This window comes from Balaenoptera acutorostrata, chromosome 19 (genome assembly GCF_949987535.1).
Source record: "Balaenoptera acutorostrata chromosome 19, mBalAcu1.1, whole genome shotgun sequence".
In the NCBI taxonomy this organism is placed as follows: Eukaryota; Metazoa; Chordata; class Mammalia; order Artiodactyla; family Balaenopteridae; genus Balaenoptera; species Balaenoptera acutorostrata.
Window position 1 is genome coordinate 54,700,842 of NC_080082.1, and position 11,871 is coordinate 54,712,712.

General features: G+C 54.7%; 1 protein-coding gene across 1 annotated transcript; it reads left to right on the forward strand.

Moving 5' to 3' along the window:
- The first annotated feature begins 6,090 nt into the window (after positions 1 to 6,090).
- Positions 6,091 to 7,539, forward strand: CNFN (cornifelin). The gene is made up of 4 exons (XM_007168029.1): positions 6,091 to 6,112; positions 6,548 to 6,658; positions 7,116 to 7,252; positions 7,350 to 7,539. The coding sequence occupies exons 2-4, from the start codon at positions 6,550 to 6,552 to the stop codon at positions 7,437 to 7,439; spliced, it is 336 nt and encodes a 111-aa protein (XP_007168091.1). The 5' UTR covers positions 6,091 to 6,112; positions 6,548 to 6,549; the 3' UTR covers positions 7,440 to 7,539.
- The last annotated feature ends 4,332 nt before the right edge of the window (positions 7,540 to 11,871 follow it).

An 11,871-nucleotide genomic window follows, 5' to 3' on the forward strand; every position in this document is an offset into this window, starting at 1 on the left:
GGGCGTGGTCGACTGCAGAAGGACCAGGAACGAGGTTTCCGGTTGCACGAAGCTGGACTGTTCGACGGACTGATCCTGTCCTGAGGGAGGATGAGAGTCCGGATTCCTTGGTCCTGAGGGAGGAGGGACTGAGGAGCCTAGACTTCTGAGTCTGATTGAGGAAGAGGCTGAGCGTCCGGATTCCTGGATCTTGAGGGAGGGAGGAGCTGGGAACCTGAAGGGTCACGCTCTAGGGACAGGGATTCCTGGATCCCAAGAGTCACTGGCCTGACCAAGGAAGACAGATTTGGGGTTCGGGGCTTTATGTGGCTCTGTATTGTACTGGAGCCAGGCCTTGTCCCCAGGCCAGAGTTCTGGGTCCTGAGGTGGGGCTTGGAGTAGAGATGAAGAGGAAAAGGCTTAGGGGAAGCTCTGGCCTCGATAATGCCCTTTCCTCATCCCTGAAAGGGAACCCAGGGGCGGGTGCTGTGTGCAAAAGGAACCCAGAGCAGGAGGAGACTTGAGACTCATGTGGAAACAAAGAGAAAAACATACATACCAACTGAGAGATTAAAATACTGAAAACAATAAAAATAATAGGGGCTTCCCCAGTGGCACAGTGGTTAAGAATCCGCCTGCCAATGCAGGGGACATGGGTTCGAGCCCTGGTCTGGGAAGATCCCACATGCCTCGGAGCAACTAAGCCCGTGCGCCACAACTACTGAGCCCGCGTGCCTAGAGCCCGTGCTCTGCAACAAGAGAGGCCATCGCAATGAGAAGCCCGGGCACCGCAACAAAGAATAGCCCCTGCTCACCACAACTAGAGAAAGTCCGCATGCAGCAACGAAGACCCAACGCAGCCAAAAGTAAATAAATAAAATAAATTAATTAAAATATATATATATAAAAAATAATAACACTCACTTGTATGGGGTTTACTGTGGCCCAGGTTCTGTGCTAAGCATTTTACATAATTATCTCATGTCTTCCTCCTAACAGCTCTAAGAGATTGGATTATTATTATTATTAATCCCATTTTACAAGTGAGAAAATTGAGGCCCAGTGAGAGAGAATCAAGATACAGATGTAAAGAGACAGGAGAGACACAACACACAGATGGAGATAAACAGATAAAGACAGACAGGCCCAGAGAGAGAAGAGAAGGTACACAGCAAGAAAAGAAGGACTGAGAGCTGGGACTCCCAGGGGGTGGGGGTGGGGGCTTGAGGTCTGGGACTCCTGGGGCCTGGGGGAGGAAGGACCAGGTATAGGGACTCCCAGGTATGTCCTCCTCGACTGCAAGATACCAGGCTTGTTCAACCCTTCTCACTGTGGGTGCTGGGCCTGACTGAGGTCGAAAATAGTGATTAGGAGGGTACAGGTGGGTCATTATCCTATTAGGAGATGATAAGAAAATGATTCACAGGGGTGCCCCTGGCCTGAGAGGATCCTTTCCCCCATGGCCTATGTTCTTTGATCTGGACAGATCAGCCTCAGGGAGGATCGGAGAGGGGCAGGTCCCTCTCTGTCCCTCCCCATTGCTGCATCCCCATCACTCAGAACTGTCACTGAGGCCCACTGTGGATGCAGGTGGGCCACCCTGGGGCAGCAAAAGCTTTCTTGGTGGGTCTTCATCCCTCTAGGTCTCTCTACCTTGAGCCAATGCCTGCCAGAGGTCCTGGCACATTGCAGGGGCTCAGCAAATGCTTATGGAATGGACGGACGAACATCCACATCTCTCTGTGCGGCTCTTCCTCTGTCCCCATCCGCCATCTCTCTCTGTTTTCCCATCATGTTCTTTCTCATCCTCGCCCAGGCCTGACCTGTCTCCTCCCACCTTCCCTTTCACCCTGGTGTCTCTCCTGAAGCCACTGGGCCCACCATCCCCATTAGGGAGAAACTGTAGCTCATTTTGAAATGAGCTTGTCCTGCGGGGCATGTAAAGGAGTGGCTGAGAGATGAGTTCTCAAGACCCCAAATACAGGCACATCCCTGGCACCTCAGAGTCAGAAGTGTAAGATCACAGCAAACATGTGTCCTCACAACACCCGCTTGGTGTGACCTTGCATTTACACCCACACAAGCAGAGAATCCACACACGGCATGTGCAATTACCTACAAACACACACATAGGCACACCATCGTGGAATCGCTCGCACTGACAACACAAAGAAATATCCCATTCCTCATGCAAAACAGACACCCCAGTTATGCAGTTATATGCCCAGCCATAGACAGGCCATTCGTCTAATCCCTACCAGGTCCATGAGCAAAGACCTGGTTTTATTCACTATTGTATCTCCAGCAACTAGAGCACCGTCGTCATCCCCATAAACACAAAAATGTTTCCCATGGGCCAGGTGCAATTCTTTACATGGATTAACTCGTTTAATCCTCTCAGCAACTCTATTCCCAGCAACCCATCTTGTAGATGGAAAAATTGAGGTCCACAGCAGTTTAGTGGTTTGCCCAGGGTTTCACAGCCATTCAGAGGCCATCAAGATTTGAACTAAGGTTTTCTGGCTCTGGAGTCCAGCATACAAAGCTACCACTCAAAAAATAATTCCTGCCTTAATCTAGTCAGAATTAGGGAACTTTCACAACTGAGACCACACCCAAACACAGATGCACAGTGAGGAGAATCACAGGAGGGCAATACAGACACGCAAATAGAAAAGACCTCCTCACGTGTCACACCCCAGAATGCGGGAACACGCGAAGAGAGACACATCGTGACAAACCCCACACAGATGCACAGCACCCAGAGAAGCACACACCACACAAAAGAGATACAACACACCCAAACCCAGATACGGTGACGCATCCAGAGCTCCGAGTCCCTCCTGTTCGGCTCCCAGCCCCGCTGGGCTGGCCCTGGAGGATGCAGCAGGCTTACAATGGGAAGGGGGCCACCTCACTTGCCTGCTCAGCCAGACCGGTTCCGCCAGTGCCATAGATGGCAACACCCGCCTTGTGAAACCCACGTTGGGCAACTGTACCCCGAACTGGCCTGGACACCTGAATTCTGGGGAGAAAGAGGCCGGGAGCCTGGACTCCTGGGTTCTGAGGGAGTAAGGGCTGGGTACCTCATTCATGGATTCTAGGGGAGGAGAGGAGTGGGAGTGGGACCTGGAGTCTGAGGAGGGATTCCTGGGTTCTGGGAAAAGACCCAGGGACGTGGATTCCCCTCTTTGAAGGTAAGTTTCCAGATTTAGCAAATAAAAATACTGGACACCAAGTTAAACTGGAATTTCAGATAAACAGCAAATACTTTTTAAGTATAAGTATGCTCCATCCAATACTTGGGACATACTTATACTAAAAAAGTATTTGTTGTTTATCTGAAATTCTAATTGAACTGGACATCCTGCATTTTATCTGGCAACCCTATTTGAGGGGGATGCAGGCCAGAAGCCTGGAGACGCTGCCATGCTCACTCCTCAGCCCCCAGCTCTCCTCTTCCTGCCACTGCCCTCCTCCTCACCCCCAAGCAGGCCACCTCACAGCTTTCCCAGTCCTGATTTCCTCACGTACATGAGTTTCTGTATCTATCTAATTGGGGCCCTCAGGCTGTGTCAGAGTTGGGAGAGGAAACTTGAGGACAACTCAGGTTGTCATCTTGGGAGCTCTAGGGTCTGACCCTGAGTCACCTGCAGCCCATGGTCTGGACAGCTGGGGGATGGCGCTCTGTGGCTGCCTCCATAGAGCAAGCCTCAGGATGGGGAGAGATGCTGAGATAGGACGCAGAGACTCCAGGATAAGGACACTGAGACACAGAGCTTGGGAAGAGAGACTCAGAGATGAGGAGACAGAGAACCAGGAGAAATTTGGAAACAGATCTGCAGAGATGAGGAACGAAGGAAAGGAGAGATTCAGAGCCAGAGAGACAAAGATGCGGAGACGGGGGAGGGGGAGGGGTGGGGGACAGGGACCCTAGAACAGAAGGGGGCAGAAGATGTTTCCCAGACATGCAGCCTTCCGGACCAAGTGATGGACACTGACAGACAAGACGCTGAGTGCTGCCCTTACGTCTGGGGACAAGGACAGCAAGCCATCTGGGTGGTGTCAGGAAATCAAGGATCGCGGGGGGAAAGCTGGGATCCCAGACCAGCAGGGTGATCCACCTCATCATCCCATACTCATACCCAGTGTGGTGACAGCACCACCTTCTCTGCAGCCGACACCCCAATTTTCTGGTGCCTCCTACATTTTTGGAATGACACCCATGGTGGGAACCCCACCCAGCTCTAATTCTGCTTCATTCACTGAGTCACCTCCAACCCCGCCAGACCTGTTGAGGGGAGACTTTGGTGACTCAGGCCTCCAGGCCCCCAGCTCTTTCATCTCCCAGGAAGCCAGCAGTCTGGGTATCCCAAGACCCCTACCCCACGCAGGGATGCAGCCTAGCTTAACCCCAAGAGTCTGGACGCCCAGCCCCCTCCTCCCTCAGACCCAGGCGTCCGGGGCCCCAGTCCTCTGCTCTGTTAGGACTGAAGTGTCCTAGACCACATCCACCTCCCTCAGGAACCAGAAGTTTCTCAGTCCCCAGCCTCCTCCCTTCCCAATTTGGAGTTGGGTGAGGTGGGTTTATTTACTTTGGTTCCAGCATGGGTCACCCCCAAAACACACTGCCCCCCATGTGCCCGGTGGCACTGAATGGGGGCACAAAGCCCCTTCTCCCCGGGAAGTCGGGGCCTCACTAAGGATGGTGGGAGGGGGCCCAATGGGAGCCCACTCCGCACTCTCCTGCACCACCGGCCTTTCTCCTCTCCCTGTTTCCCTTCCCTCTAAGCCTTGGTGTGGCCAGTGGCTGGCGCCTCCAGTCACCTGACCCTCCACCTTTCTATCTTTGTGTCTTTTTTCTGAATCTCTTCTCCCCCTTGTTATTTCTCCCCAGATCTTTGTGCCTCTCTGTCTCGGCATCTCTTTCTCTCTCTCTCCATGTCTTCTCATCTTATCTCTCTCCATCTCTCTGAATCTCCTTGTCTCTCTCTCCCCTCTGGGCCTCTCCTTCTGTCTCTGTCTCCCATTCCCTCCCTATCTCTCTTGTCTCTCCCTCTCTTTTGGTGTCTGTACAGCTGTGCCCCTTGCACCTCCCCTCAGCCTTCTCTCTCCATCTCTCGGTCTCTCTGCCCACTTCCCTTTAGACCTCTACTCCCAGCTCCTCATCCTTGGACCCCTTCCCCCACGCGATTTCCTTGGTCCTCTGAGGCCAGGCAGGAGGCAGGAGAGGGGGATGAGGGATGGAGAAGGAGGAAGGGGAAGTCCCAGTGTGGGGAAGAGGGTCAGACAGACCGGCTTGGCTCCCTGGGCATCTCTGTCAGAGCCCCACCCAGGGCCACGTGGCCCGCCCAGATATAAGCAACTCAGTTCCCAGTTGTCACCCACACCTCTGTCTCCATCATCGCCGTAGCAGTCCTGCAGGTAGGAGCATCTGCCCACAGCCTTCTGCACAAAGGTTGGTGCCTCTGCTCTGTTCTCCCCCCACCCAACTCCACTCACATCTCTCTGTCCCCTTACAAGTCTCTGTTTACCTCTCTGGACATCCCTGTCTTTCTCAATACCCGCTGTGAGTTGAAGTTGGAAGTTCTGGGGGCCAGTACCCCCTCTACTAACCCTCTTGGCTGGGCCATCAGATGTGAGGCATTTCTTTTCAGCTCACTGAGCCTCAGTGTGCTGTCTGTGAAATGGGCTTGCAGAAAAAGAGTACTGGGCAGGTGTGAGTGTTACTGGTGGCATCTCTATAGGCACCTACCTCTGATCTCTTTCTCCCCTTGTCTCTGACTCTGCCTGTCTCTGTCTCTTGGTCTTTCTCTCCAGCTCTGCCTCTGGTATGAGGAGGTTTCGCTGGGGTCTGTGGGCAGCTGCACAGAGATGGGCGAGTTTCTCACCCCCAACCCCATACAACCCTATCCCACGTCTCTCCTAGCCGGCAAGCTGATTTGGCCTCTTTCTCCCCAGCATTCTTACCCCTGAGAACCCAGCCCCCAGTGCCCCTGCCCCTTGCCCTGACCTCCCCCAGTATCCAGCATCCCTTGGACAGATTCTGACGCTGTCACCACTGCCACCTCTACTGTCCCCAACGGCCACCTCCTCAGGGCCAGCAAGATGCAAGACAACGTGAAAGGCAAAGGTGGGATTGCTGGATGGAACCACAAACCTTCCAGCCCCCGGAACATGGCCACTTCCTTCCCCTGGGCACCCTGGCTTCGAAGACAGACGGCGCCTACTTGCACCCCAGAAGCCCCGACATGCAGGGACCCAGCTCCCCAGGCCCAGGCGTGGAGGAAGCGGCGGCACTTCTCCGCCCCGCCCACATGTGGCACCAACCTTCCCTAGACTTGCAGGCACCCCGCCCACCCCACCCCCAGCTGAACCAGTTGTGCAGGAGGCACCAACAACAGGGACAGACTGGGGTGTCGATGCCCAGATGTGGCATAGAGAACGGGGGAGGCACAGTGGTGTCCCCTCAGTGGGCGGCCTGGTGGCCTCGCCCGGACTGCATAGGTGCAAGGGCCCAGGAGGTGCTGCGAAGCTGCCCGCTGACCCCCGCCTCCCCCCTCCGCAGCCATGTCCTACCCAGTGACCAGCCAGCCCCAGGGTGCCAGCAGCTGCTACCAGACCCAGCCCTGTGACTGGAACACCACTCTCATGGACTGCTGCAATGACATGCCCATCTGTGAGTGCCCGCCGCTCCCTCCCCAGGCCCGGGGAAAGAGCGGGAGGGGAGCGAAGGTCACCCCCAGCCCCTTCCTCGCCCTACTAACCCCACTCCCCGTTTCCTTCCTTGGGCCCTGAATTCCCAGTCTCTAACCCTCATGCCTTCCTGGGACGCCCGACACTCCTTAGGATCCAGGCCTCACACCTTCCAACTTCCACTGGTGCCCTCAACGTCCCCCTTGCACCCTCACTTGTCTTCCTTGGGGCCCCAACTCCCCCTTCAAACCCTATTTCCCAATCTTGAAACCCCACTCTTCGGACCCCTAATTCCCTCTGGGACCCTCACTTCCACCAACGCTCAGCTGCCTCTGGGCCCCTGAACCGCGCGCCGCGGACCCCGCCTCGCCCCTCCCCGAGGCGGAGCCGGCCGGTGGCACCCTGTGGGCCCCGCCCTTAGAGCCCCGCGTCCCCTCCAGGTCTGTGCGGCACTTTCGTCCCTCTGTGCCTCGCCTGCCGCATCGCCGACGACTTCGGCGAGTGCTGCGGCACTCCCTGCCTGCCCGGAAGCCTGAACTCCCTGCGCACCGGCATGCGCGAGCGCTACCACATCCAGGTGCGCGCCGGCCTCGGGACCCGCAGGAGCCGAGGGCTGGGGACGGGCCTTCTGGGATGCAAGTTAGGGCTGCTAACCTCTTTCTCCCACCCTCCAGGGCTCTATCGGGAAAGACTGGGCGGCCCTCACCTTTTGTTTGCCCTGCGCCCTCTGTCAGATGGCGCGGGAACTGAAGATCCGAGACTAAAGTCGTTCCCCTCACCCTTCTCCTTTTCCACCCGTCACGCCTTCCCTCCTCCGCCTTCTCTTGGGAGGTCCTAACCCTCCGCCCTATCCCGCCACCAGAAATGCACCCACAATAAAAAAAACCTAAAAACCAATTCCGCCTACATCCTTTTTGTCCTAGGGAAGGAATCTGGGTGGAGAAGGAGGTTTGGTGAGGGAGGCGGGGACACAGGGAACGTGCCTAGGTGTGGAAGGAGTTCCAGAGTCGAGTCAGATGCTTGACCCGGATCTGCTGCGTACGACATTGGCAAGTCTCTTCCCTCACTAAGCCAGGGAGTCCTCACTAACAAAGTAAAACCACCAACTCCCTAGCTGCCTACCTGAAGCTCCGCGCAGAGCCTGAAAATAAGCAAAACCAGAAAGGCTGCCTGGGGACTGTTCAGGTAATAACCGTTCAAAGAAAAAATTAGGAGAGTCCCCCTGATCATTCAATACCTATGGACTCTTGGCCTGCACACAACCCTAACAGATGTGGAGGCTCTCTGTCTTCAAAGCACACAACTGTCAGGTTTAAAACTCTCTAGAGCTGAAAGGCAGACTCAAGGATCATACAATTCAATCCACCCCCTTTACTGAAAAGCAACTAGCAGATTAGAAAATGTTTGGGTCTCAAAGTTGGACAGACCTGGGATTCAATCTTGACTCTTACCACTTACCAGCTGTGTTCTCTTAGTAAATTAATAAATCTTTCTGAGTCTGTTTCTCCCTCTGAGGATAATCCCTAATATGTCATATGGCTACTGTGAGAGCAAGAGATGGAACAGATGGAAAGGCCAGAGTCAATTTAACAAACTGTTGTTAATATTATTATATTATGTAATAATTTATAACTATTCTAATATTAATATATTATTTGTATTATTTGCTATTCTTCTGTGTGTATTCAACCATCGAGGGACATTCTTCACTTGGAATGTCTAATAAGCATCTTAAGTTTAACGTGTCTAAGACCTGACCCCTGATTCCCCACCGCCCCCAAGTCTGCTCTTCCCACAGTCTTCCTCATCTCAGGAAATGGCAATCCCCATCTCTTCTGTTGCCCACTTTCTCTCTCACCCAGTGTCCAAACTGTCAACAAATTCTGTTGGTTCTACTTTCAGAACAGATCCAGAATCTCCTCCCTACCCATTCTACTGCGCCTCCTTGTTCCAACCACCCTCCTCTTTGGCCTAAACAAATGCAGTGCCTCCTCACTGGGCTTCCTGCCCTAACTCCACCCTTTTAGTCTCTTCCCCACGGAGAAGCCCTGTGGCCATCTGAAATAGATCACATGCCTCCTGTGCTCAGAACCCTCTGATGGCTCCTCCTGCACGTCGTAAAAGTCTTCGTTGCTGTGTGTGGGCTTTCTCTAGTTGCGGCGAGCGGGGGCTACTCCTCGTTGCGGTGCGCGGGCTTCTCATTGCGGTGGCTTCTCTTGTCGTGGAACACGGGCTCTAGGCGCGCGGGCTTCAGTAGTTGTGGCTCACGGGCTCTAGAGCACAGGCTCAGTAGTTGTGGCGCCCGGGCTTAGTTGCTCCGTGGCATGTGGGATCCTCCCGGACCGGGGCTCGAACCCGTGTCCCCTGCATTGGCAGGTGGGTTCTTAACCACTGCGCCACCAGAGAAGCCCCCATGGAGGAGTCTTGAAGAACCACCTTAACTCTTTTCTGGTTATGCAGGATGACCCCACTGGCCTCAGGACTCCCTGAGGCAGCATGTCCCACTGCTAGTTAGCTCCCCAGTTGGGAAATTCTGCCTTATCCTGAGCAGAAATTGGCCATTTGGAACACCTACTCCTAGTGTCCACTCTGTGCTGAGACAGCTAGGTCAACTTATGCTAAATAAAGCAGTCCTTCCTTGGGAGGTGGAAGAGCCTGGTGGTCAGGAACATGGATGTGAGAGTCAGGTCTGGGTTCAAATGGCAGCTGTCACTCAACAGCTAAATAATGTCTATCAACTTCTGTCTTCTCATCTGCAAGATGGGGATTACATGGTACCTACCTCATAGAGTTGATTGTTGGAAAGATCATGAAAACATCAAGCGAGCCATCTGGCGTTAGTATTGAGTAAAATGTAAGCTCACGGTCACGTCTTGGAGGTTAGGTACGACTATCAGCTCATAAAGGCAAAACGTGTGTGGGCAGAGTAATCCCTGAAAATTCCTTAAATTGCTCATAAAGTCTGAAAATACCATGATATTCACAGGCCACACTGGAGACCCACGGGCCCCCTAAATCCAACACATCGTCATGTCCTTGGCTCAGTATCAGATGAAGCAGCCGGCCTGTACCTAGGGGCTGGGTTGTAAGTACACTGTGGAATGCTCCCAGCAAGACTCCCACACTGAGCGAGGCCCACTGACGGGATGGAGATCTCCCACTCCCACCTTCCCTCACAACAGGCCTCTTGCTTGGCCGGGGGACTGGCGGATAAAGGCTCCCAGGATGCTTTTGGTTTGGGCTGAGAATCTACTTGAATTAGAGAAGAATCACCATGCTAGGGCCTCATCTCAGTCTTTGCGCTGCCTGAATTCTCTTACGTCAGGGGCCAGAACAAAACCCAAACCTGGGACCAAGGCAGTCTGTTTTCCTTCCTGAGACGAGCAGGGGCCTCCTTGTGACAGGGATCTGGGCAAGGGTCAAAGGCCTCACTGCCCTCATGTCCCCTCAGTTCATCCCTCCTGGGGAACAAGAGCTTCTATAGTGGCGCCACCCCCGCCAGGAGAGACAGTGAGGAGCCAGGCTCAGGCCACGTGGCTTGGAGGGGGCACCAAGATAAGGACATTTCTCTGATTTAACCAGCTCTCAGGTGCTGGGTCAGAGAGCCCAGACGGCCCATCTGCTGCATACAGACAGCACTTGGACCCTGGATCTTCCCCACACTATTTGTTGCTTTAATTGCTCCCCCTTTCAGACAGCCTCTGATGGCACACATGGCCTCAGACGGAGAGGAAGACACAGGGCCCAGCTCCCCAGGGTCCAAAACAACAGCTGAGGGATGGAGTCTTGGGAAAGGAGGAGTCCCAAGTTCAAGATGGTTAGGATGGGGTGGGGGGCAGAGGCGGTCCCCAAGGGGCAGAAGGGCTCAGAAGTCTAAGGTGGTGGCTGGGGTGAGGGTAGGCCCTGGGGAAAGGCCAGATGCTGCTTCAAGGCAGCGTTGTCTGGGAAGAGAGCTGTATGTTGAAAACTCTGCCATTTCTATTCCCAACCCTGGTGTCCCCCACCCAACCCTGCCCTTCCTGGGGCGGCATCTCAGGCAGGGGCTTTGTCTCCTTATGCCCCCTCTGAGCACAGTGACCCTGGTCCTGGGATCAGGTAACACCGCCTGAGCCTTGTCCCCCCAGCCTAGTGGTGGCGGCAGCAACATCCTGCTCTGGCTCGCCCCTGGGCTGCCACTGTCCCATCTCTTCTCGGCAGCGTCCCTCACCAGTACGGCCAATCCCCGCACTCAGCTCCCTTTGCTGAAATACTCCGGGTGACTCTGTTTCCCTGGTTGGACCAACCCGAAGAGGTGTCTCTAAAGGGGATCTTAGGTCTAAAGCTGGACTCCTGGTCTCCCCCCACAGCTCCAGTCTGCCCGGTCTTTATAAACCCACCTTCCACCCACAGTCTGGGCCACAAAGTTGGGGTCAGCCTGGATTCCTTCCCTCCCTCACTCCGACGTCCACACCATCGTCACATCCTTCCACCCACAGCCTGCACCTGTTCCCGACTCCTCTTCTCACGGCCGTTTCCCTGATCCGGCCCATCTCTTGTTCCCCTGCTGCCTCTCTCTCACCGTCTCCAGTCCACTCTCCACACAGCTGAGTGACCTCTTAAATACATCGGGTCCTGTCATTCTCCCTCCTAAAACTGTCTGATGGCCACCCAGTGCCCTGAGAATAAAACCCCAAACCCTACGTGTGGCCCACAGGCCCTGGGTGATCCGCCCCCTGCCTGACCCTGACCTCATCTCCTCTTCACACTTGGTCTGGGTCACACTGGCCAGCTTTCCGATCCTTCCAGTAACAGAAGCTGGTTCCCGCCTCAGGGCCTTTGTCCTTGCAGTTCCCTCTGCCTGGATCCCACTTCCCACAGCTCTTCCCACAGCCAGTTTCCTTCTTCAAGTCTAGCTTCGCACAATGACCAACTGACTACCCCGAGGTTCCTCACAGCCACGTCCCGTTGCCACCTCACGGCACTCGTCCCATTCGCAGTGGCCTGGCTCATCTGTGTGTGCGCGCATGCCGACGGTCTCCCTTCACTAGAACCTAAATCCCCCGAGATCAGGGAACCTTGGCTGTCTTGGTCCCCGCTCTGCCCCAGTGCCTTCAACAGTGCCTGGCACATAGTAGGTATTCAATAAATAATTGTTGAATGCAGAACAAAGAATGCCCTGTCTGGGGACCCCACCCCACCCCCCCACACCCCCACCCC

What these genes read in the sequence shown, in the direction of transcription:
- CNFN (XM_007168029.1), top strand. Translation starts at nt 6,550, where the DNA reads ATGTCCTACCCAGTGACCAGCCAGCCCCAGGGTGCCAGCAGCTGCTAC. An exon ending in CTGCAATGACATGCCCATCT is followed by an intron (nt 6,659 to 7,115) that starts GTGAGTGCCCGC and finishes CGTCCCCTCCAG; the next exon opens with GTCTGTGCGGCACTTTCGTC. An exon ending in GCGAGCGCTACCACATCCAG is followed by an intron (nt 7,253 to 7,349) that starts GTGCGCGCCGGC and finishes CCCACCCTCCAG; the next exon opens with GGCTCTATCGGGAAAGACTG.